Source organism: Pteronotus mesoamericanus, unplaced genomic scaffold, assembly GCF_021234165.1.
Source record: "Pteronotus mesoamericanus isolate MK-2021 breed Mesoamerican mustached bat unplaced genomic scaffold, CSHL_Meso_final scaffold_167, whole genome shotgun sequence".
NCBI lineage: Eukaryota > Metazoa > Chordata > Mammalia > Chiroptera > Mormoopidae > Pteronotus > Pteronotus mesoamericanus.
Genome location: NW_026555308.1, coordinates 2,718,946 through 2,743,037, shown reverse-complemented (window position 1 = coordinate 2,743,037; position 24,092 = coordinate 2,718,946). Strand labels below are relative to the sequence as shown.

General features: G+C 45.6%; 1 protein-coding gene across 2 annotated transcripts in view; it reads left to right on the top strand.

Annotated features, from left to right (window-relative positions):
- The window catches only part of CREBBP (CREB binding protein), a 134,779-nt gene extending 113,322 nt beyond the window's left edge, over positions 1-21,457 (top strand). For both annotated transcript variants that reach the window (XM_054589512.1, XM_054589511.1), the window contains exons 22-31: positions 250-327; positions 647-714; positions 5,571-5,721; positions 6,056-6,202; positions 6,877-6,990; positions 8,078-8,243; positions 8,611-8,778; positions 16,637-16,798; positions 17,192-17,473; positions 19,078-21,457. In XM_054589512.1, the coding sequence (XP_054445487.1) occupies positions 250-327; positions 647-714; positions 5,571-5,721; positions 6,056-6,202; positions 6,877-6,990; positions 8,078-8,243; positions 8,611-8,778; positions 16,637-16,798; positions 17,192-17,473; positions 19,078-21,216 (3,475 nt within the window). In that variant the 3' untranslated portion in view covers positions 21,217-21,457. The remainder of the gene's footprint in view (positions 1-249; positions 328-646; positions 715-5,570; positions 5,722-6,055; positions 6,203-6,876; positions 6,991-8,077; positions 8,244-8,610; positions 8,779-16,636; positions 16,799-17,191; positions 17,474-19,077) is intronic.
- Positions 21,458-24,092: the final 2,635 nt, after the last annotated feature.

Sequence of the window (24,092 nt, the reverse complement as noted above, 5' to 3'; positions counted from 1 at the left end):
TTCTAGTTGCAAAGATGATTGGGAGAAGAGAGGAATGAGGCATTTGTACAAAAAAGGAGAAAAAGCTTTTTCTACAGAAAATATAGTGATGAATTTTTTTAAATACAACTGAATCAATCAACAGGTGCATTAATCCCAGATACTCAAAGTAATCAAGAGGACAAGATGTGAACACAGTATACCAGCTCCTGCAGACCACTCTGTTGTGTGGTTCAGCGTGCATTTCAGTGTGCTTTCTTTGTCTTCCAGTTTTGTTGATTGCAAGGAGTGTGGCCGGAAGATGCATCAGATTTGTGTTTTACACTATGATATCATTTGGCCGTCAGGGTAAGTAATTTCCTGTGAACTTGGGAAAGGGAAAGCAGTTTTGCACAGTGGAGGGGAGGGTGCCTGCCTGCTGCTGCTGCTGCTGCATTTCAGTCATTGTTGTCAGCAGGAATTCAGCAATTAAGATGGATGGCAATTGGTTTTTTTAAGTCTTTCTGTTTGCCTGCTTTAGGAATTATAGAATCCAAGCAATCTGCCTCTTTACTTTTGTATAATGATGTGATTTAACTGCCAACAAAGGATCTTAATGTTGCACTTCACTGGTTTGGCAACATATACTGTTTTATATAATCTGATCACACCCATTATGTTTTTGCAGCTTTGTGTGTGACAACTGCTTGAAGAAAACTGGCAGAACTCGAAAAGAAAACAAATTCAGTGCTAAGCGTAAGTTGTGGAAGGATTTCTGTTTCCTAGTCTATACATTGTAGAAACTTGTATAATTATACCAGTTTTCCTTTGGTTCCTTGAAACATGTCACTTTGGAGCTTACTTGTCCAGCGTTTTTATCTGTTTTCTAATACTTTGTGTTTTGTCTTCCCCTTAAAGAAAATCATTTGACCTGATTGTTATATCAAAGTCAGCTTTATGAACAATCCATGTACTAGATGCAAGTTTAGAAAGCTTAGAGACATAGTAAATCTGATGAATTCTGAGAGAGAAAATGTGTCAACAGATCGTTCTCAAGTAACTTAGAAGTAAGACCTCCCCCAAACATACACACATACACATACACAGATGTTCTGTCTGAGCAACACGCTTAGACCTGGGCCCGTGTATGGGCAGATGCTTGCCCATCACTAGGCATGGACTCTGCTGTTGCGAGGAGTGACTCTCTGGGTTTCCTGAGAATCAGCCACCATCCACCCAGCACTGGTAGGAGCCTGGTCTGCACAAAGACTTGTTGGAAATGGCACTGCTGCATTTAAAGTGGCTACTGGTGTCTCTTTGTGATAGCAATCTGTTATTACTAAAAGTAACTTTTCATAGGTAGTCCGGATTTTTAAATAGATTATCATTTTTTTCAAAAGTGTACAATATATAACCTTTGTCCAGTTGGCTCTCAAGTATTGGGGGCTGCTTTCCACAGCATCACATTCGCAGGCTGTCCATCTGCTGAGTTACTAGGGAACCTGAGTAGGAAAGCCGCCTGAACAGCACTTTAGAGGGCACCTGCCCAGTGCTCCCTGAACTTCTCATTTTTCCAGCAAGGCAGGTGACTGGCACCCTGCTTAGGGTGTCCCTAGCAAGAGCCAGGCCATCTGAGGTGCTGGGAGTAGAAGAGAGATGATGGGATGGAGGGAGAGGTCAATCACTGGAGGCAAGGAGGGAGCTACTCTATAGGCTTCCAAGTCATTGTCACTTCAAGTCAAACACTGTAGTTAATAAAATCCACACTTATCCTATAACTTAAACTCACTCTTGTAAAAATGCTTTGAAATAATGATGAACTCAGGCTATTGTAATACTTCTCTGTAGATTAGGGTTTCTCAGCTAAGCCACTGTTGACATTCAGGACCAGATAATTCTTTGTTATGGTAGCTGTCCTGTGCTTTGTAGGATTTTAGCAGCATCCCTGGCAGCAACCCACTAAATACCAATAATGCCACTTCCACCCTCACCCTCATGAGTGCTGACCATCAGAAATGTCTCCAGACTTTGCCAGGAGTGCCCTGGGGGACACAGTTGCCCACAGGTGAGAACCGCTACTTTAGAGTGTCCGTTCTGAGTGAGATTACTAAAGCAATCAGCAACTTAGAAACATATGCCTAGGCCAGAGCTTCAGTGACCAGAGTAAATTGCCAGGAGAGCTAGGCCTCACTGGGAGAGTAGCTCGCTCCAGCCAGAAGGCACAAGGATGGTGTGGGATGTTGGAGTGGGTCACAGAGGAGCTCAAGAGCTGGCCTAGCTCTGACCCCACCCCAATGTCCAACGAACGGTGGACCTTTGGTAGATGAGCATTAAGGTTTAAGATACAGAACATTTGCATATAGAAAAGGACCTTAGAAGTTTAATATCATCTCTTATTTAGGGTTTGAGTAGTCTTTGTGTCTGTAGATCACAAAGGCAAAGTTTCTTCATTCATGTTTGCACTGACTAAGTATTGGGAATGTCTTCCAGCTACTAGTCAGTGAATGGTGGTCACAACTGACCTTCCACCCAAAGCCACTTCCCTACCTTACACCACACACAACTCAACTTCAAGTGGTTAAAGGGAAAAGGAAACAACTGTGAATGCACTCAAGGTCACAGTAAGAGTATTTTTATTGTGTTGGGTTATAAAAAGCCTTCCTTAAAAAAAAAAAAGAAAAAACCCCAGAGTGAGAAAGCAATAGGCTAAAGGAATTGACCACATAGAGAAAGATAAAAGCTCCCTCGCTACCCATCTCACAGACAAAAATGTACATTGAATGCCAGTGGTGGGATATACAATTTAAAATGTTCATTTTAGGTTCAACAATTTCATTTTTCATGTACTCTACAAAGATATTTGCACATACAGGCAGTACAAGGATGTTCTCTAGTGCAGCATGGTGACAGGCGATGGGAAAGCGGGAGCAACTAAATAAAAGGAAGCGGCCACGCTGCAGAAAACTGGAGAATGGTGTAGGAAAGAGTCAGAAGAGTGTGCACTGACTGCAAAGAGGTTGCAGCCATGACGTCTGGGGGAGGGGCCTGTTGAGTAAACACTGCGGGACCTGAAATACACCTCCATGTATGCATCACATGGATGAGCATCACCCTACCTACACCCAGGAGAAACAGCATCCCCAATATTTGCATCTCTGAGATTGTGCTGGCTGCTCTCCATGGTTTCACTGCATCTTCCTACATGTAATACCCCTTCTCATGGGGGTACTGCTCTCCAGTCCTCTTTCCATTTTCACAGTGCTCAATTTGGTGCTTATAACAAGATTGTCATAAATTGTCTGATTTAAATACCTGTGTTTTTGGTTCAGGTAATTGTACAAATGCAGGTTTGAAGAAAAAAGTAAAGACCTAATTTTAAAGATCCTTTGTTTGATGTTTGAAAATCATAGTGTGTGAGGTCATATTTTCACAAGGGAAGGGGGATTCCCTCACTATGGTGACCCTTCTTAGCTGTGTCCTCCCTTCTGGATTGGAAGCCACCTTATGAGGGAGTAAAGCGTACTCAGCGGTAGCATGGAGGGGGAATGGAGGAGCACGGGCAAGAACGTGAGACTTGTCTTCAGGGGCTTCCTAAAGAAGAGTCGAGATGGCCCTTGGGTCTCTTACAGCTAGTGCTGCATTTCTCAGGATAGCTCTCTCAGTCGTGGGGTGTGCAGAATAAAGGGGTCCAGGGCATGACCACATAGCTGTGTACAGGCTACATCTTTGTCAGTGTATGAAATAGATCACAAATCCACTGCCCCTATTTTTACAGCTTTTCAAGTTTTTATTTTCCTGTGGGGTTTTTATTTCATTGCTATTGTGTGTTGTTTTTTTTTAAATCACTTCCCCCCTCCCCCAAAGATTTTATTTATTTTTAGAGAGAGGGGAAAGGAAGGAGAAAGAGAGGGAGAGAAACATCAATTTGTGGTTGCCTCTTGCACTCCCCCTACTGGGGACCTGGCCCGCAACCTAGGCATGTGCCCTGACTGGGAATCAAACTGGCAACCCTTTGGTTTGCAGGCCCCATCTCAGTACACTGAGCTACACCAGCCAGGGCTAAATCACTTTTCTTGAGGTATACTTTATATATCAAAAAAAAAAAAAAAATCCACAATTTATACGTTTATTTCAGAAAATGGAATTTAGAAAGTTAGTCTAAATTTTCCATATATTTCTTTACCTCAGTAAGGAATCTTTTGAAATCTCAAGTAGCTTAAAAAACAAATTTTCATTAATGTTGTAAATATTTTAAAAATCAATAACTATAAAGAAGAAGACATTTCCCTGTCTGGTGTGGCTCAGTGGATTGAGCACCAGCCTGCAAACCAGAAGGTCACTGATTCGATTCCCAGTCAGGGCACATGCCTGGGTTGCGAGTCAGGTCCCCAGTTGGGGGCATGCGAGAAGCAGCCAAAGTTTCTCTCCTTTTTTCTCTCCCTTCCTTCCCCTCTCTCTAAAAGTAAATAAATAAAATCTTTTTAAAAATAAAAAAAATATTTAAAATCTCATTATATGTAAATAATCATTGTGAACCTTTTGCTGCTCTTGCTACTAATATCTTTTTCCCATGTGCAAAGAGTTTTTTATGCTATGGCTAATGTTTTGCCTCTGGATAGCTTACTGTGTATCCCCTGTCACCGTGGCCATGCCTGAGGCAGTCCCTGGGAGAGAGGGCTATGGGGGAGAGGAGTCTACCTGGCATCAGAGCTGGGGCAGGTTTGGGTGCTGAGACAGTGTCAGTGTTCTACCCTGGTAGGAGCAGTCAGAGCTTAGTTGGCGTTGGAATGTTCTGTGTACTCTCTCTTGACTCTGCAGTGGAGACTCTCCTCAAAGCTGGGCAAGAAGGAGAGAGCAGGTCACGGTGCACATGTCCAGCCCTGCCCTCCTCCAGGGAAAGCAGTGGCAGGCTCCTCACTTCATTAGTATTCTGGCCTTGAGGCACAGCTGTGACTCTGAGCAGCCACGTGGAAGTACCCAGGACCAGATTTCTACCTCACCAGGGCCTGGGGGGTAGGGGGCTGAAGGTTGGTGGGCACAGCATGGCTCTCCTCTTCCCTGCTCTCCTACTTTACCCCATAGCCCATCTTCTTTCAGATTTAGGTCCACCATCATGACTCTGCCTCTTGTGGTTTGAAAAAAATGAAAATATCTTGCCCTGGCTGGTGTGGTTCAGTGTATTGAGTGCTGGCTTGTGAACTGGAAGGTAGCTGTTTCGATTCCCAGTCAGGGTACATGCCTGGGCTGCAGGCCAGGTCCTCAGTGGGGGGCATGAGAGAAGCAACAGTCAATGTTTTCTCACATAGTTTAGCTCCCTCTCTTTCTCCCTCCCTCCCCCCTCTTAAAAATAATTTTTTTTTTTTTAAAGATGGAAATACATAGGCACTTGATGGCAATTTTCAGGATGTGAAGTACCTGATATTCCAGAGTACCCCTTTCTCTTCATAAAACTCTCACCTCATAGGACAGGCTAGATCCCTTCTGGATTTAGAGAACATTAATTCTTAAAATATATTAGACTACCCTGAAAGGAAAAGATGGATTCTGTGGCCTCAGTTGCCTTCTTCATAGCCCTTCCAAAGCCCTCTCACTGCTTCTTCTAAACTTTCCAGGACTGCAGACCACGCGATTGGGAAACCACTTGGAAGACCGAGTGAACAAGTTTTTACGGCGACAGAATCATCCAGAAGCCGGGGAGGTCTTTGTCCGAGTGGTGGCCAGCTCAGACAAGACTGTGGAGGTCAAGCCTGGGATGAAGTCACGGTTTGTGTGCATTGTTCCATTTTCTAAAAGAGCACTGTTCTAGTGCCGTCCCCACCTGGTTAACAGAAAACCCTGCTTCCTAGCAAAGCATTTTGCATAACCACTCCCTCTATTCCACATTCATTAGAGGAGGTAAAATTTCCAACCAACTGAAACAGTGTCACAAAGAGTGGAATCATGGCTCCAAACTGCCTGGGCTGGTGGGAAGAGCTCTGGGCTGATAGTAAGAAGAGGTGACAGGCCTTGATCTTCTCTGTCCTGAGTGGGTTTAGAGGAGCAGATTAGGTTGTAAACAATGACACGTGCACACATCATATTCTGACTTTTATTTCAGGTTTGTGGACTCTGGGGAAATGTCTGAATCTTTCCCGTATCGAACCAAAGCTCTCTTTGCTTTTGAGGAAATTGATGGAGTGGATGTGTGCTTCTTTGGAATGCATGTCCAAGAGTATGGCTCTGATTGTCCTCCTCCAAACACAAGGTAGTCCTCTATCTCCTTTTAGGGGGTGTCATAATGTGTTACAGCAGACTCAGGCTCTGTATCTTAGAGGACTTGTGTGTTTTAGAGCTGGGTTTAAATTAAATAATCCACACTTGATTAACCAAAGTAGTTAGTTTAGGTTTCCTCTAAGCCAGTAGGAAGTGAAGTGTTTTTATAACTATTTTGAGCATGTTTTGTGTTTTGAGTACTTTTGGGTCCTGATTCTGGTCTTGCTGTTGTCCCTGTCTTCTTACCTGGGCCAGGTAGAGAATGAGTGGGGTAGGGACCACTGCATAAGCTTAGACATTTTCTGATGTACCTAGAAAAATGAAGTACCTCTGCAAAGAGTTCTTTCGTGTTCATTCTAGAATCTGTGTGAGATAGAATCAACATGGCTTTTCTTAGTTTGCCCATATTTTTCCACAGTTCTCCATGGTGAGTGATGCCATTGCTTCTCAGTTTAGTGATTAAATTGGGTTCTGTTTATTGATTGGGAGCAGCAGTTGCTCATGGGAGCTTTCTTATATCCTGTTTAAGGCCGATATAAATGCTATCAAAATTAAATGTATTTCTGTCCTTTTATTTATTTATTTAATTTATGGATGCTATTTGCTTTCAAGTTTAGGGGATACCCTGAACTTCGGATTAATTTCTCTTTCCAACCCCACCCCCAGACGTGTGTACATATCTTATTTGGACAGTATTCACTTCTTCCGGCCCCGATGCCTTCGGACAGCCGTTTACCATGAGATCCTTATTGGATATTTAGAATATGTGAAGAAATTGGGGTAAGTTTCATTCAGATTATCCAGAACTAATAAAACCTCCATTTTTTATTTTTACTCTGTATTTACTTTGTGAAAGTATGAGAGTGTTTAATTTTTATTTTAACATCCTTAGCTGGATTCCAAAGTCTCCCGAGCTCCTCACCACAGTGCATGCGCTTTTCCTGCCTTTTGTGGGGTTTTTCTTTTTTTCATTGTTTTTCCATTCTGGTGTCTTTTTTAAAAAAAGAAATTATTGAAGCATGTTTTAAATATTATAAAATTCACCCATTTCAGGTGTATACTTGGTTGACTTTCAGTTACTTTATGGAGTGTTACAGTAATCACCATAAATCAGTCTCAGAACATTGTCACCCCCTGATAAGATCCCTGTACCCATTTGTTGTTAATCCCTGTTCCACACCTGCCCCCAGTCACCATTAATCTAATCTCTGTCCCCATAAATTTGTCTTTTCTGGTTGTTTCCTATAAATGGAATCCCATAAGATATGGTCTCTTGTGTTTCACTTCTCTCTCTAGCTCTGTTTCCATGTTTTAGATCTGTCATATTCCCTTTCCAAATTTGAAATGTTAGAGGTATTTGATTGAAGTGTCTTAAACAGAATGAATAAGATTTATTTTAACTTTAACCCTTAGAGGGAAATACCCAACTGCCTGTTCTATTAGCAGAAGAAAGTAGGTAGGAAATTCAGTGTGTTCCTGGGTAGAAGCCATTTGATATACCTGATGAGTTTCTTGTCTTCCCAGGCTTTCTCCTGTGCTCACAGGTTCCCTTGCAGTCTAGCCCCCTTCCCGACGTGCTCACCCTGAGAAGGGAGCATCTTAGGGCTGACTTTCAGGTGTGGATTTGGATACTCTAGAGATTTTTGGCCTTACCCACACATTCCCCTCCCCCATCACACTGGTTTGGAACCTCTTTCAACATCTTATACATTCTGCCACAAGCATTGTGAGTCATTTCTTTGCTTTCTCTTTTCTTAATAGTTATTTCTATCCTTGTTTTGGTCCCTGTTCCTCAGCTCTTACTCCTCAAAAGCAGGGACAGTTTTGCCCAGCCCTTCAATCTGAATTATGTGTGTATGTCCTGCAGGTATGTGACAGGACACATCTGGGCCTGTCCCCCAAGTGAAGGAGATGACTACATCTTCCATTGCCACCCCCCTGATCAAAAAATCCCAAAACCGAAGCGTCTACAGGAGTGGTACAAGAAGATGCTGGACAAGGCTTTTGCGGAGCGAATCATCCATGACTACAAGGTACCGGGTGCTACTGAAGGAGGGCGTGCAGTGGCTTTGTCACCACCGACTTACATACCTTGATGTGTTTTCCTCTCACACTCACATGTTAGAATTGTATTCACTTACAAAAATTAGAAAGCAAAAAATAAATAAAAAGTATGAAAAATGTAGAAAAAATTTATCTGCAGTCTACCAAGACCTTTTAGTTGGCAATCTGAAAGCAGTGTGTTGTGTTGACTGTTTAAATTGTCTCATCTTGGCCATTGTGCAGCATGGGAATACGCTGCACCAGCATCCCCTCCTGTGTCATAGCCTTGTACCACCCCCCTCAGGAGCTTTGCTTGGGTCCGCTTGTCTTCACTGCTGTGCTTTGTTCACCCTTCAGGACATTTTCAAACAAGCAACTGAAGACAGGCTCACCAGTGCCAAGGAACTGCCCTATTTTGAGGGTGATTTTTGGCCCAATGTGTTGGAGGAGAGCATTAAGGAGTTGGAACAAGAAGAAGAAGAGAGGAAGAAGGAAGAGAGCACTGCGGCCAGTGAGACCACAGAGGTAAGGCCCACACATCCCCACCACCGCACCCTTATGCAAAAGCATGCTGGCCCGGATCGTGTGTGCTGAAGGCCGAGTTACGGCAGGTTGGAGAGAATTTGTGCTGTTGACTTCATAGGATGTGGCCTTCTTTATGGTGGATTTTTCACACGTAACTGTACCTTGTTACCACACACAGCAGGTCTGGGGTCTGGGAGCACAGCCCACACTGGTTATTGGATGAGCTGAGATGTGGGCACATCACCTAATAGAAGGGGATGGGAAAGGCTTGCTCCATCATCTCTGGCCAGAACAGACCAGGAGGGCTAAGACACGGAAAGATGAGAGGCATGGGAGCCCGACCAGGGAGCTCAGAACAGACGGAGACAGATACAGATACATCACAGTAAGCAACTGATCAGTTGATTTAAAAGAGTACTGCCTTGGTTGGTGTAACTCATTGATTGGAGTGTCATCCTGTAAACCAAAAGGTCATGGGTTCAGTTCTGGGTCAGGGCACATGACTGAGTTGCAGGTTTGGTCTCTGGTTGAGGCACATGCAAGAGGCAACCTATCAGTGTTTATTATCCTCTCTCCGTTCCCCTCTGAACATGTCCTCTGGTGAGGATTGAAAAAAGAAGAAGAAGAAGAAGTACTTTACAACCCTGGCCAGTGTGGTTCAGTTGATTGGCATGTTGCCCCATAGCCAAAGGGTTTGCCAGTTTAATTTGTACTTCAGGCATGTATTGATTCCCTGACTGGGGCACACACGGGAGACAACCAAGTAGTGTTTCTCTCTCACGTCGCTCTGTCTCTCCCTTCATCTCTGCCTGCCTTCCTTTCTCCCTCCTTTTCCTTAAAAAGCAATGAAAAAATGTCCTCAGGTGAGGATAAAATAATAATAAAAAGTAATAGTTCCAGCGAAGATGGGGGTGTAGGTTATCCTTGTACAACCAAAAGAAGGATAACAACCCATTTAAAAACAAAAACCAGCCAGAACTGCCATAATATCAAACTGTATGGAAGTCTGACACCAAAGAGTTAAAGAAGTAACATTCATCCAGACTGGTAGGAGGGGCAGAGAGGACCTGTGGCAAGGTAGCAGCTGGAGGACCAGGCAGTCCCACATTTCTGTGAGGATAAACCGGTAGGAAGAACTAGGGAGAGAGACAGACCATGCAACCCGGGGTTCCAGCATGGGAAAATAAAGCCTTCAAATCTCTGGCTGTAAGAATCTGGGGCTTGCGGCAACAGGAGAAATTGCCAGCCTCACAGAAGAGTTTATTGGAGGGGCCCACGGGGTCCTAGAAGGTACACAAACCCACCCACCCAGGAATCAGCACGAGGGCAACTCCTAGAAGGGCACAGTTCTCTTGTGGGAAGTTGGGGAAGTGACTGAAAGTGGGGCGAGAACCAAGCAAGCTGCATTGTTCCCTCTCTGACCCCTGCCTGCCACACATACAGCACCACACAGCTATGTGGGTTGCCCTGCCCTACCAAATACCTAAAGGTCTGCCCCTTACAAGAAAAGAGGTGCCCCAAGACAAAAAGTATGTCCCAAACGAAGAACAGGTCAAAACTCCAGAAAAAGAACTAAACGACAAAGAGATATCCAACCTATTACATGCAGAGTTGAAAACACTGCTAATCAGGATGCTCACAGAAATTATTGAGAATGGCTGCAAATTGAAGGAAGAAATGAAAGCTATACAAAGTGAAATAAACAAAAATATACAGGGAACCAACAGTAAAGAGAAGGAAACCAGGACTGAAGTCAATGATTTGGAACAAGGGGTAGAAATAAACATCCCACCAGGACAGAATGAAGAAATAAGAATTTAAAAAAATTAGGAGAGGCTTAGGAACCTCTGGGACAACTTTCCACGTTCTAACACCTGAATCATAGGGGTGCCAGAAAGAGAAGAGGGAGGGAGAGCAAGAAATTGAAAACTTCCGTGAAAAAATAATGAAGGAGAACTTACCCAGTCTGGCCAAGGAAATAGACTTCCAAGAGATCCAGAAAGTTCAGAGTCCGAAAGAAGTTGGACCCAAGGAAGCACACACCAAGGCACATCATAATTACATTACCCAGGATTAAAGATAAGGAGAGAATCTTAAAAGCAGCAAGAGAAAAGAAAACAGGAGGCACAGTCTCCCAAACAAATGGGATCCAAAGAGCTTTACACCAAGACACATCATAATGAAAGCGGCAGAGGCTCAAAGTAAAGAGAGAATCTTAAAAGCAGCAAGAGAAAGGGAAAGAGTTATCTGCAAAGGAGTTCCCGTAAGACTATCAGCTGATTTCTCAAAAGTGACCTTACAGGCAAGGAAGGGCTGGCAAAAAGTATTCAAAGTCATGAAAGGCCAAAACCTACATCCAAGATTACTTTATCCAGCAAGGCTATCATTTAGAATGGAAGGGCAGATAAAGTGCTTCCCAGATAAGGTCAAGTTAAAGGAGTTCATCATCACCAAGCCCTTATTATATGAACTGTTAAAGGGACTTATCTAAGAGAAAGATGAAGATCAGAAATATAAACCGTATAATGATAACAAACTCAAAACTAACAACCGAATCTAAAAAAAAAAAAAAACTAAGCGAACAACTAGAAAAGGAACAGAATCACAGAAATGGAGATCAGAGGGGAAAGGGAGGAGGGGAAAATGGGGGAAAAGGTACAGGGAATAAGAAGCATAAATAGGTACAAAATAGACAATAAGAGGTTAAGAACAGTATAGGAAATGGAGAAGCCAGAGAACTTTTATGTATGACTCACGGACGTGAACTAAGGGGTGGGGTAATGCCAGTGGGAATGGGGGTACAGGGCGGAGGGGCATTTAGGGCAGAAAAAACTGTGATAGCATAATCAATAAAATATACTTAAAAATAACAATAATAAAAGAGTCCTGGCTGGCGGTGGATCAGTGGATTGAGCACTGGTCTGCAGACTGAAAGGTGACCAGTTCAATTCCTGGTTAGGGCACATGCCTGGCTTGCCTGGCTTGCAGGTCCCCAGTTGAGGGTGTGCAAGAGGCAACCGATCTATGTTTCTCTTGCATGTTTCTCTCCCTTGCTTTCTCCTTCCTTTCCCCCTCTCTGAAAAATAATAACTAATCAAAATCTTTTTAAAAAAATAATAAGAAAGGAGTACTTTACAAACTAAACACACATACCCACAACTCTTCCTGTGCTACCTGCACTCATGCACTCACCCTAAGTCTCCGCAGTGTGCAGGCATGGACTTGAGCGGTACAGTGAGAACAAAGGAAAACACTGTCACTGCCCTCAGAGTAGAAGAAACAAGAAAAACACATGCCCAGCACACTCTGAGATAGTGGTGGAGGCTGTAGAGAAAGGAAGCATAGGGAAGATAGGGCTACCTCCAGGGAAGGGGTCCTATCTGGGGCAGAAGCATCTGAGCAGAGACTGACCTGGTGAGAGGAAACCCAGAAGATCAAGGAGAGTAGGAGCTTCCAAAAGGAGGAGGAAAAACATAGGCATCTGAGTTGTGAATGAGTGTGCCGTGTTTCGGGGTGTCCTGTAAGACGTGATAGTTTCTGTTGGGGTCGTAGCTATAGAGGCCATGAGAAATATGTGATGTATTTTGAGATTAGTAGCCCCAGAAAACTGGGTGAATCTTTGTAGCATGTAAGGAAAATCATGGGTCAGGGTTGCCTGCTCTGTCTTGCTGCAGAAGAGGGAGAGCATATTTGGAGGAAGAAGTTGGAATTGGCTGCAGACATGTTAATGTTAAGATGCCTGTTAATATTCTAGAGGAGTTGTACAAGCCTGAGGCCCTTACAGATGCACTTGAGGGGTTGCATGGGGCTGGCATTGAGAGCCTGGGGTCTATAGTTACTTGCTTAGTGGCTGCACTGTACCAGGCAGGTGTGCTTCATCCAGGAGGTCTCCCACTCAGCCGGCCTTTGAAGAGTGGGCTGGATTTTAGCAGAAATTCAGTTTTATTGGGGAAGAGAGAGTGACCTGTGAACCCCAAGGTCCCTATGTGTATCTGCCAATGCCAGACACCTCTGGATGGGAGGTGGCCTGAATCAGGGTGTGCATCCAGGTAGAAGAAGACAGTGGCAGGTCATAGCAGGAAGAGGAGAGTCTGTGCCCTGACAGTGGAGATACCATAGAGAGGAACTCTGGGTAGGCAGGGTTTGGGGGCAATGCAGGCCCCAGTGCAGATATATTACAAATCCCTTATATGTAATATATATGTCCTTTTTAAAGATGACATGTCTGCATCTGGCCGTAGGGGGCCAGGCGGGGTGGGGGGGCGGTGGCGGGGAGCTTTCTGGGGTTAGAAATAGACAAGGGCTGGCTCCCTTTGCTGACCATGGACTTGCATGTAGTAGAGAGAGCAAGACATGGAGGTGAAGGACAGAGGCACTGGTCAGTGTGTCCAGTTCACATAACTAAGCACTGCCTTAGTTATGGACAGGGCTTCGGATTGCTGCTTTGCCATTAAAAGCAATCTTCAATGAGAGAGATGGGGAAATGTTTTGCCATAATGGGAAAGAAACAGGATGCAACCTCAACTCATGTGTAACCACAACTTTATGGAAATAAAATGCACAAAGTAAATGTGCATAGGTGCTATTGCTTTAGTGGCAAAAAAAATTATTTATTAATTATTATTTTTTCTTTTTATTTGTTTTTTAATTTTTATTTTTAAATCATGTTTATTCTATTACAGTTGTCTCAGTTTTTCCCCCTTTGCCCTCCTCCACCCATCCCACCCCACCTCCTGCTCCCACAGTCCATTCCCACTCTGTTGTTCATGTCCATGGGTCATTCATACATGTTCTTTGTTTAGTCCCTTCTCCTTTCCACCATTGTCCTCCTTCCCCATCCCCTCTGGTCACTTTCAGTCTGCTCCATGTTTCCGTGCCTGTGGTTTATTTTGTTTGTTAGTTTATTTTGTTGAATAGATTCCTATAGGTGAGATCATGTCTTTCACCAACTGGCTTATTTCACTTAGCATAATATTCTCTAGTTCCATTCATGTTGTTGCAAAAGGTAGGAGTTTATTTCTTTTTTTCTTTATTTTTTTCAGATTGATTTTATTTTTTTTAAATGGCAAGACCATTATAAAATATTTAAAAATTTAAATCCATTATAAAGTCTCAGCAATGAAAACAACATGACCCCAGCACAGAAATACTCAAGTAGATTAATGAAATAAAATGAGCATTCTAGAAACAAACATACATATCTGTCTGACAATGTAATGTATGATTAAATTGATATTTCAAATCAGTGGGGGAAATAAGGCTTATTCAACAAAGTGCATGGACCACTATTACTTGAAATAAAACAAATACAGAGCCCTATTTCACACATTATACCACAAATAGAGGAATTAAAAATCAATATGTAAAATCTAAGGAGTTTTAGGAGAAAATACAAACTAATATTTATCTTAACCCAGAAGTAACTTATTCAAACCCAGAAGCTATAAAGTAAAAAAATATTGACAATATGACTATATTAAAAACTTAAGACTATATAATAATATACATATAAAAAAGTTAAAGAAGTCATAGACTAGGAAAGTATTTGCACGCCATATGAAAAAGGGTTAATAGTTTTCTGTGTGTGTGTTTTGGGCAAAAATTCTACAAATATTTAGTCAAAAAATGAAGAATACCAAAAAGTCATTTAAAGGTTTTTTAAAAATAATAGAAATAGGCAAGAAATATACAAAAACAGGTTTAGTTTCAAGAAATTATAAAGTAACAAACACATCATTGTTACAATCAGATTCATAAATATTAAAAATATTGGTAATATCATGTATTGGTGACTGTGAAAGGAACTGGGTATTTGTAGACTCTTTTTTTTCATCTTCTTAAAGCAGTCCCTTTAGCATATTTTGCAATGATGGTTTGATGGAGGTGTATTCTTTTAGCCTTCTTTTGTCAGGGAACCTCCTTATTTCCCCTCCATTTGAATTGAGAGCCTTGCTGGATACAGCAGTCTTGGTTGCAGGCCTTTGCTTTTCATGACTTGGAATATTTCTTGCCATTCCCTTCTGGCTTGCAGTGTTTCTTGGTGAGAAGTCAGCTGCTGGCCGTACCAGGGCTCCCTTATATGTTACTACCTCTTTCTCCCCTGCTGCCTTTAGGATTCTCTTTTTGTCTTTGATATTTGCCATTTTAATGATAAAGTGTCTTGGAGTGGGCCTCATTGGGTTCCTCTTGAATGGGACCCTCTGTGCTTCCTGGACTTGTGTGACTTTTTCTCTCCTCCAACTAGGGAAGGTTTCCATCATTACTTTTTCAAACAAGTTCTCTATCCCTTGCTCCTCTTCTTCTTCTTCTGGTATCCCTATTATTCGGATAGTATTACATTTCAGGTTTTTCTCCATTTCCCTAAATGCGTTTTCATTCTTTTGAGTCTTTTTTCATTTTGTTGCTCTTTCTGGGAGCTTTTATCTACCTTGTCCTCCAGCTCACTGATTCGATCCTCAGCTTCATCTAGCCTGCTTTTGATTCCTTCTACTGTGTTCTTCAATTCATAAATGTATTCTTCATTTCTTCTTGTGTCTTGTTGATAGTTTCTGTGTTCTTTTTCATGCTGATATAGTTTGCAGTAAATTCCTCGTAGTTTCCCTGTAGTTTTTTTTTTACATTTTAGAATAAAGTCTGATAGAAAACTTGAGCAGATGGTACAGAGTTACATATATCCCAGTACCAGTTTCTCCTGATAACATCTTAAATTGGTGTGCTGCATTTGTACAATTGCTGAATCAGTATTTATACTTCATTGTTAACCAGAGTCTGAAGTTCATTCAGTGTCCTTATTTTTTCTCCATGTCCTTTTCTAATCTGTGTCCATATTACAGTCAGTTTTCGTGACTCCTCGGGCCCCTCCTGGCTCTTTCTCGGGTGAGCCTTGGTGGTGGTGGTGGTGGTGGTGGTGGTGGTGGTGGTGGTGGTGGAGGAGGAGGAGGAGGAGGAGGAGGAGTGGTGCAATGCAGCTTCCCCTAGAGTAGCACGCCTTTCAAAACCCGGAGAGAGAATCCCTCTCTCCCTCTCCACCTCCGCCCTTCCCCCACCCCCACATTTTCTTCCCTTTTCCTTTCTGTCCTTCTCTCTCCCTCTCTCTCCCCTTGTTACAAATGAAGTTCTTTGGGTGACACCAAGTGAGCATTCCCACCCTGAAACCTAAATGACTAAGAGTTTGAGTTTTTCCCAGAGTACGAATGTTTTAGCTAAGCAGCAGAACCTCTTAGACTTAAGCCATTTGCAGCACTAATGGTGGGTTTCAGGCCTGAGTGTGCCTGGGGAATGGGAGCTGCCTTTGTGTGGCATTGCTTGACACCTGGACAGGCCACTTTCAAGTTCCTTACCACGCCGTCACTTCTTCATTAGCACCTTTCCCATGTCTTTCACACGTGGTTGATGTTGGGAGCCTTTGTGAGGCAAAGAATGAACCACTGCATGTGCAAGACATACCATGGAGCTGCAGGTATCGGTGGAATGATGTGGAACAGTGAAAAATTACTTCCTTTGCCTCAGTTGTTAGATTCCAAACTAGCATCCTATGTTTGTTCTTCGTTCGAGAAGTATGTGATCTGTCTTTTTGTGGCATAGGCAACACTTGTTCTATGTTTATGTATTACCACTGTGCCCATTGGGTTTCAGCTGAGTATGTAGGTCCTGCTTTGTCCTCATCACCTTTCCCCCAGCAGTTTCCTCTGAAGGCAGCCGAGTGTTTACAGCTCATGCAGGTAGGGGTCTGCCCAGTGGTCTCCTGCTTAGGCTGGGCTTCCTGTAGTCCCCAGGGCCTATAGCTGGGAGTCCCAGTTGGATACTGGGCCTGAAGGAGGAGGCTGGGCTTGTCTGACAACTTTGCATGTTGTTGCAGGGCAGCCAGGGTGACAGCAAGAATGCCAAGAAAAAGAACAACAAGAAAACCAACAAAAATAAAAGCAGCATCAGCCGGGCCAACAAGAAGAAGCCCAGTATGCCCAACGTGTCCAATGACTTGTCCCAGAAGCTCTATGCCACCATGGAGAAGCACAAAGAGGTGAGATGCAGGGGATACTGCAGAGCCAAGCATTTGTGGCCCTGTGGGGCCGAGATAAAGTAGGAGGGTTTACTGAGCGAATCCACAACCCTGCCCCTGGCAAAGAGGAGGGTGAAAGCATGGTGGCATTCTTCTGAGTCCTCTCTACTGTGCTGTGCGGGGGAGGACCAGCCCCTAGAAGGCAGAGCTGGCTGATTGGGTAACACCACACAGTACATCACCAAGTCAGTTCATTCCCAGGGAGTTGGGCCTTTGACACACACCTGGGACAACAGGTGTCAGGCTCAGTACAGTCTCAGTTCTGCAGGCTGGAGTAGCACTGGGTCCTTCAGGGCCAGCCCTCCCTTGCATCACTTTCTGTGATCTGACATCTTCCAACTATCCATCTTACAGGTCTTCTTTGTGATCCACCTCCATGCTGGGCCTGTCATCAACACGCTGCCCCCTATTGTTGACCCTGACCCCCTGCTCAGCTGCGATCTCATGGATGGGCGTGATGCCTTCCTCACCCTCGCCAGAGACAAGCACTGGGAGTTCTCTTCCCTGAGGCGGTCCAAGTGGTCCACGCTGTGCATGCTGGTGGAATTGCACACCCAGGGCCAGGACCGTTTTGTCTATACCTGCAACGAGTGCAAGCACCACGTAGAGACACGCTGGCATTGCACCGTATGTGAGGTAGGCCCATACCTCCCTTCCTGTCTGCCCTCTGACAGAACTTCTTGCAGAGCTACGTGGTCCATGAGTCTGGGGACCCCTTGGCTCCTCCCCAGTCCTCTTCAATCTATACATTTGCATTTTAGGTTGAGCTATTAGACAGTTGGCATTTCCTGGCGGCAGCGGGGGTGCGGGGGAGGGGAATGGCCCCAGTCCTCTCAGGGTGCTGTTGGTTGTAAGATTGTTTTTTTTTTTTTAGTTTACAAGTAAAAGGCTCTAACTCTTATTGGCTGGGTTCCTGCTATGGGCCCACACTAGGCTCAACAGCAGACATTCAGGGTAAGAAGAAGCCAGTCTCCCTTCCTAGAGTGTGGTCTGGTCCTGACCAAACTGATGGTGGGACCACTGATGTGTCCAGGGCACACTTGGCCTTTGGCAGGTCAGGCTGGTCTTCCTGGGGGTCAGTGAGCACTGACTCATCAGGATAAGGAAACAATCACAGGCACTTACTTTATTTCCTGTGTTTCATTAACCCCATTTCTGTGCCAAGCACATCCAAAGGCCTCATGGTGCCAGAGCAGGAGTAAACAGAGAGCAAGATATTGGAGGTGCTTTAGTCCCACCGGAACTCTGCCTGGTTCCCCTTCCCTGTTGTAAGCCTGGGTCCCCATTTTGGGGGGTCTGGTGACCCTTCTCCATTGTCCTGGTTGGGACTTTCTGGGCATGCGACACTAGTTCCCCCTGTGGAGGTCTTGGCCTCTGTGTGAAGGGGCAGAGTGTGTCACTTGTATAGATGGGTCCCCTGGGGTAAATCAGGCTATTGTGAGCCCTCCACCGCCCTCCTACAGACATCGATTTTCACCCGGTCCTCACCTTGCATGCCAGTGTTGGCATGTGGGACAATCCTTACAGTCATGGGCCCCACAGGAGTGGCTCCATGATCTCTGAGGAGAAGAACAGGGCCTTTGTAAGGCCCTCATCTCATATTTCCTTCTTTCTTCAGCCTCCTTGTGTTTTCTCTCTCATTTCCTTCCTACTATTGGGATTTTCATGTCCTTTCTGTGAGAAGGTTATCAGTCCTGGCCATAGGGCTCCATTCTTTGCTCTCATACCTGTTTTCTCAATCTCCAGATGTAGGCAGCTTTTACAAACCTGGGGAAGGGACATTTTGTCAAAGTGGTTTGAACACAGGGCCTTCTCCTGGTAAAGGCCTTTCAGCCCCAGTAACAGCCCTGAAGAGTGGAGGGCAGCCTGTAGGAACTCATGTCCATGGTGCTTTAGATGCTCATGCGGCACTTGGGAGGAAATGGGCACCGCATCAGTCATTCCTTCGCTATCAGGCTTCCCAGACCAGGCATCGGGGTGGGATGGCTGTGTACTATTCCCTGGGTGCAGAGGAAGGAAGGAAAAGGGGACCAGTGTCAAGCCTGTGCACCTGCTCACACAGTGTTACATAGCAGTCTGGGAAGAGGGCAGGGTGAGGGCTAGTAGATGAATTGCATGGTCTTTGGAGTCTTCAGAGCTTTGGTGGAGTTCCCAGAAGTGAAGGTTCCAGGGAGAGGCAGAATGTCTAATCTTTCTGGGCTGCATGCTGATGCTGGCCTGTCCCCTTTTTTTACTCACAGGACTACGACCTTTGTATCAACTGCTACAACACAAAGAGCCACACCCATAAGATGGTAAAGTGGGGGCTGGGCCTGGACGACGAGGGTGGCAGCCAGGGTGAGCCACAGTCCAAGAGCCCCCAGGAGTCACGGCGCCTGAGCATCCAGCGCTGCATCCAGTCCCTGGTGCATGCCTGCCAGTGCCGCAACGCCAACTGCTCGCTGCCGTCCTGCCAGAAGATGAAGCGGGTTGTGCAGCACACCAAGGGCTGCAAGCGCAAGACCAATGGAGGCTGCCCAGTGTGCAAGCAGCTCATTGCCCTTTGCTGCTACCATGCCAAACACTGCCAAGAAAACAAATGCCCTGTGCCCTTCTGCCTCAACATCAAACACAAGCTCCGTCAGCAGCAGATCCAGCACCGCCTGCAGCAAGCGCAGCTCATGCGCCGGCGGATGGCCACCATGAACACCCGCAACGTGCCTCAGCAGAGTCTGCCTTCCCCTACCTCAGCACCACCCGGGACACCCACGCAGCAACCCAGCACACCCCAGACACCACAGCCCCCCACCCAGCCTCAGCCCTCGCCTGTGAGCATGTCACCAGCCGGCTTCTCCAGTGTGGCTCGAACTCAGCCTCCTACCACGGTGTCCACTGGGAAGCCCACCAACCAAGTGCCGGCTCCGCCACCCCCTGCCCAGCCCCCTCCTGCAGCGGTAGAGGCAGCCCGGCAAATTGAGCGTGAGGCCCAACAGCAGCAGCACCTGTACCGGGTGAACATCAACAATGGCATGCCCCCAGGGCGCACAGGCATGGTGACCCCGGTGAGCCAGATGGCCCCTGTGGGCCTGAATGTGCCCCGACCCAACCAGGTCAGTGGGCCTGTCATGCCAAACCTGCCCCCTGGGCAGTGGCAGCAGGCACCCATCCCCCAGCAACAGCCGATGCCTGGCATGCCCAGGCCTGTGATGTCCATGCAGGCCCAACCGGCTGTGGCCGGACCTCGGATGCCCAGTGTGCAGCCACCGCGGAGCATCTCGCCCGGCGCCCTGCAGGACCTGCTGCGGACCCTGAAGTCCCCCAGCTCCCCGCAGCAGCAACAGCAGGTGCTCAACATCCTCAAGTCAAACCCTCAGCTGATGGCAGCTTTCATCAAACAGCGCACAGCCAAGTATGTGGCCAGTCAGCCTGGCCTGCAACCCCAGCCTGGCCTGCAACCCCAGCCTGGCCTGCAGCCCCAGCCCAGCCTACACCAGCAGCCCAGCCTGCAGAATCTGAACACCATGCAAGCCGGTGGTCCACGACCTGGTGTGCCTCCGCAGCAGCAAACGATGGGAGGCCTGAACCCCCAGGGCCAGGCACTGAACATCATGAACCCAGGGCACAACCCCAGCATGGCGAGTATGAACCCGCAGTACAGAGAGATGCTGCGGAGGCAGCTATTGCAGCAGCAGCAGCAGCAGCAGCAGCAGCAGCAACAGCAGGGTAGCACTGGCATGGCCACAGGCATGGCAGGGCATGGCCAGTTCCAGCAGCCTCAAGGACCTGGAGGTTATCCCCCAGCCATGCAGCAGCAGCGGATGCAGCAGCACCTGCCCATGCAGGGCAGCTCCATGGGCCAGATGGCAGCTCAGATGGGACAGCTTGGCCAGATGGGGCAGCCTGGGCTGGGCACAGACAGCTCTCCCAACATCCAGCAAGCCCTGCAGCAGCGGATTCTGCAGCAGCAGCAGATGAAGCAGCAGATTGGGTCCCCAGGCCAGCCAAACCCCATGAGCCCCCAGCAGCACATGCTCTCAGGACAGCCACAGGCCTCGCACCTCCCTGGCCAGCAGATGGCCACATCCCTTAGTAGCCAGGTGCGGTCTCCGGCCCCTGTCCAGTCTCCGCGGCCCCAGTCCCAGCCTCCACATTCCAGCCCATCACCAAGGATACAGCCCCAGCCTTCACCGCACCACGTCTCACCCCAGACTGGTTCCCCCCACCCAGGACTTGCAGTCACCATGGCCAGCTCCATAGATCAGGGACACTTGGGGAACCCCGAACAGAGTGCAATGCTACCACAGCTGAATACCCCCAACAGGAGTGCATTGTCCAGTGAGCTGTCCCTGGTCGGTGACACCACAGGAGACACCCTAGAAAAGTTTGTAGAGGGTTTGTAGCATTGTGAGAGCATCACTTTTTTTTTTCCTTTCATGTTCTTGGACCTTTTGTACTGAAATCCAAGCATCTAGGCTCTTTTTATTCCTAGATGGAACTGCTACTTCCAAGCCATGGAAGGGTAGATTGCTGTTTAAAGAAACAATACAAAGAATATATTTTTTTGTTAAAAACCAGTTGATTTAAATATCTGGTCTTGCTCTCTTTCTCTGTCTCTCTCTCTTTCCCCCCCTCTCCCCCCTTCCTCCCTCTCTCTCTCTCTCTCTGTTTTTATTTTTTGTTTTGTTTTTTTTTTTTTGTTTTGGGGGGAGGGGGGTTTGTTTGGATTTTTTTGTCATTGCTGGTGACTCATGCCTTTTTTTAATGGGAAAAACAAGTTCATTATATTCATATTTTTTATTTGTATTTTCAAGACTTTAAACATTTATGTTTAAAAGTGAGAAGAAAAATAATATTCAGAAACTGATTCCTGAAATAATGCAAGCTTATAATGTATCCCAACAACTTTCTGATGTTGCGGGAAGATTTTTTCTATTGTGAACTCTGTGGGCGTTCTCCAAGTATTACCCCTGGACGATAATAGGAATTGGCTCCTGTGTGCACACATGTACACACCCACACACACCTATACATACTGGCTTAAGCCAAACTCTTGTCTTGCAGATGTAGAAATTGTTGCTTTGTTTCTCTGATAAAACTGGTTTTAGACAAAAAATAGGGATGATCACTCTCTTAGACCATGCTAATGTTAATAGAGAAGAGCATTCTTTTCTTTCTTCTATGTGAAACTTGAAATGAGGAAAAGCAATTCTAGTGTAAATCATGCAAGTGCTATAATTACTATAAATAAGAAAATTCAAGAAGATTCAATCACTGTATAGAATGGTAAAGTACCAACTCATTTCTTATATCATATTGTTAAATAAACTGTGTGCAACAGACAAAATGGGTGGTCCTTCTTGAATTCATGTATATGGTATTAACACTTAGTGTTTGGGGTTTTTTGTTATGAAAATGCTGTTTTCAACATTGTATTTGGACTATGCATGTGTTTTTTTTCCCCATTGTATATAAAGTACTGCTTAAAATTGATATAAATTACTGAAGTTTTTAACATGTATTCTGTTCTTTAAGATCCCTGTAAGAATGTTTAAGGTTTTTATTTATTTATATATATTTTTGGAGTCTGTTCTTTGTAAGACATGGTTCTGGTTGTTTGATCATAGAGGAGAGGCAGCGGCCAAAGTCATGGACGTCGCACAGGTGGCAAACCAGGCTTGGCCAAGACATGGAAGGTTCTCTTTCCAGTGACCAAGGTGGTCAGCTCAGTGATGGCTGCACACATTCGATGCTCACCAGGGAACTTCACCCACAAAGTTAGGAACACAGATGGATCAGAAGAAGTACTTTGCCTCTTCTCCACTGCTCCTGTCTTAGCCATCCCACTCCTTTCTGTATAACAATTCCAGAATTAATGCAAAGGATGCTCCAGGGACCAGAGGTGGTTCCTGGCCTCCCTTTGAAATTCTTTGTGCAGTAGGGGAGGATGCCACCATATAGTACGTCTTGCCATGGCCTCCAACTCGGCTGGACAGAAGGAGCTTTGTCCCTTCATTTCCCGCCCTTGAGAAACAGCAGAGTACTGCCTTGGAGGCTGCTGAGGGGCAACAAACTGGAGCCGTGGTCACCAGCCCTGCTGTGGTGAGACTAGGTCTCCGGCTTCCAGGGACACTTGCACTCAGGCACCTGGTCTCCCCCCTCCCGTCTGCATTCAGTTTCAGGTTCCCTTACTGAGGGGGTCACACTTGAGTTCTTAAGTGTTGTAAAAATCACATCTGGGAGCAGGACTGCTGCCAGGACAGTTGGAGCTAGTCCTTTAGACTGTGCCCCTTCCCAGAGCACTGGTGAGCAGAGTTCTGTCTCTCATCCCTTGTCCCCCAACCCAGCAAGTGGTCTAGATCAGGAGTTGTATTAAATTTAGAAATCATGGCCCAAATAGCTTCTCCTTTGACCCTGTATTTACCGAAATACTTTCAAAATACTTGATTGAGGAAGCTTTCTAAGAAATTTATTGTAGCACTGAACAAACTTGGAATCTTGGGTTTTACTTAGAATCTCATAGATTAATTAAGCCAGGTAAGAATAAGACTATCTAGCACCCCCAGACATCCCCCATCCCCATCCTTCCCAAAAGGGAAAGCCAGCACATGACCCTCCAGTGGCCATCTGGCCATGCCTGCTCAGTGTGCTGACTTCTCACACCCATGATCCTCTTTCTCCACTGATTGGCAAGCCCTGACCATATGTTCAGACAAGAAGGGGTGAGCTCTCTGGGGCTCTGGAATATCAGCTCCAGGCCCAAACTCCAGATGTGCAGCCCTGTAACAGCGGGAGGCATCTTTTTCAGGTGATTTTAGGATCCAAAACTGTACTGACCTCATCTTGGAATCCACGTCCCTACAATCCAGATGTCAAAGGATGCGGCTGAGGGTGTGGTATGTGGGTGCACATTCTGCACTTGGCATATGGAAGTTTCTGGAAAAGCTGGAAAGCCTGGATGCTGTGTCTCAATGCTGTATACTTAGGAGGAGAAGGCAAAAGTCATATATTTGTGATCAAAAAGAGGAAACTTGAAATGTGCTGGTGTTTATAATAAAAGCTGGTAAAACTGCTTGGATTCAAAGATGGTTCCAGTTGGCTAATGACCCTTAGAATTAGTTTAGCAGCTAGTCAGCATAAGACTGAAAGGGGTTGGTTGAGTTTGTCTAGTGCGTGTGTTTATTTTTCAGAATTTAGCATGTTGAAAGCAGGAATTGAATGCAGCCTCTGGGAAACCTGAGGTGGAGAGGCTTCAAGCTTTAAGATTTCAGGCTGAAGA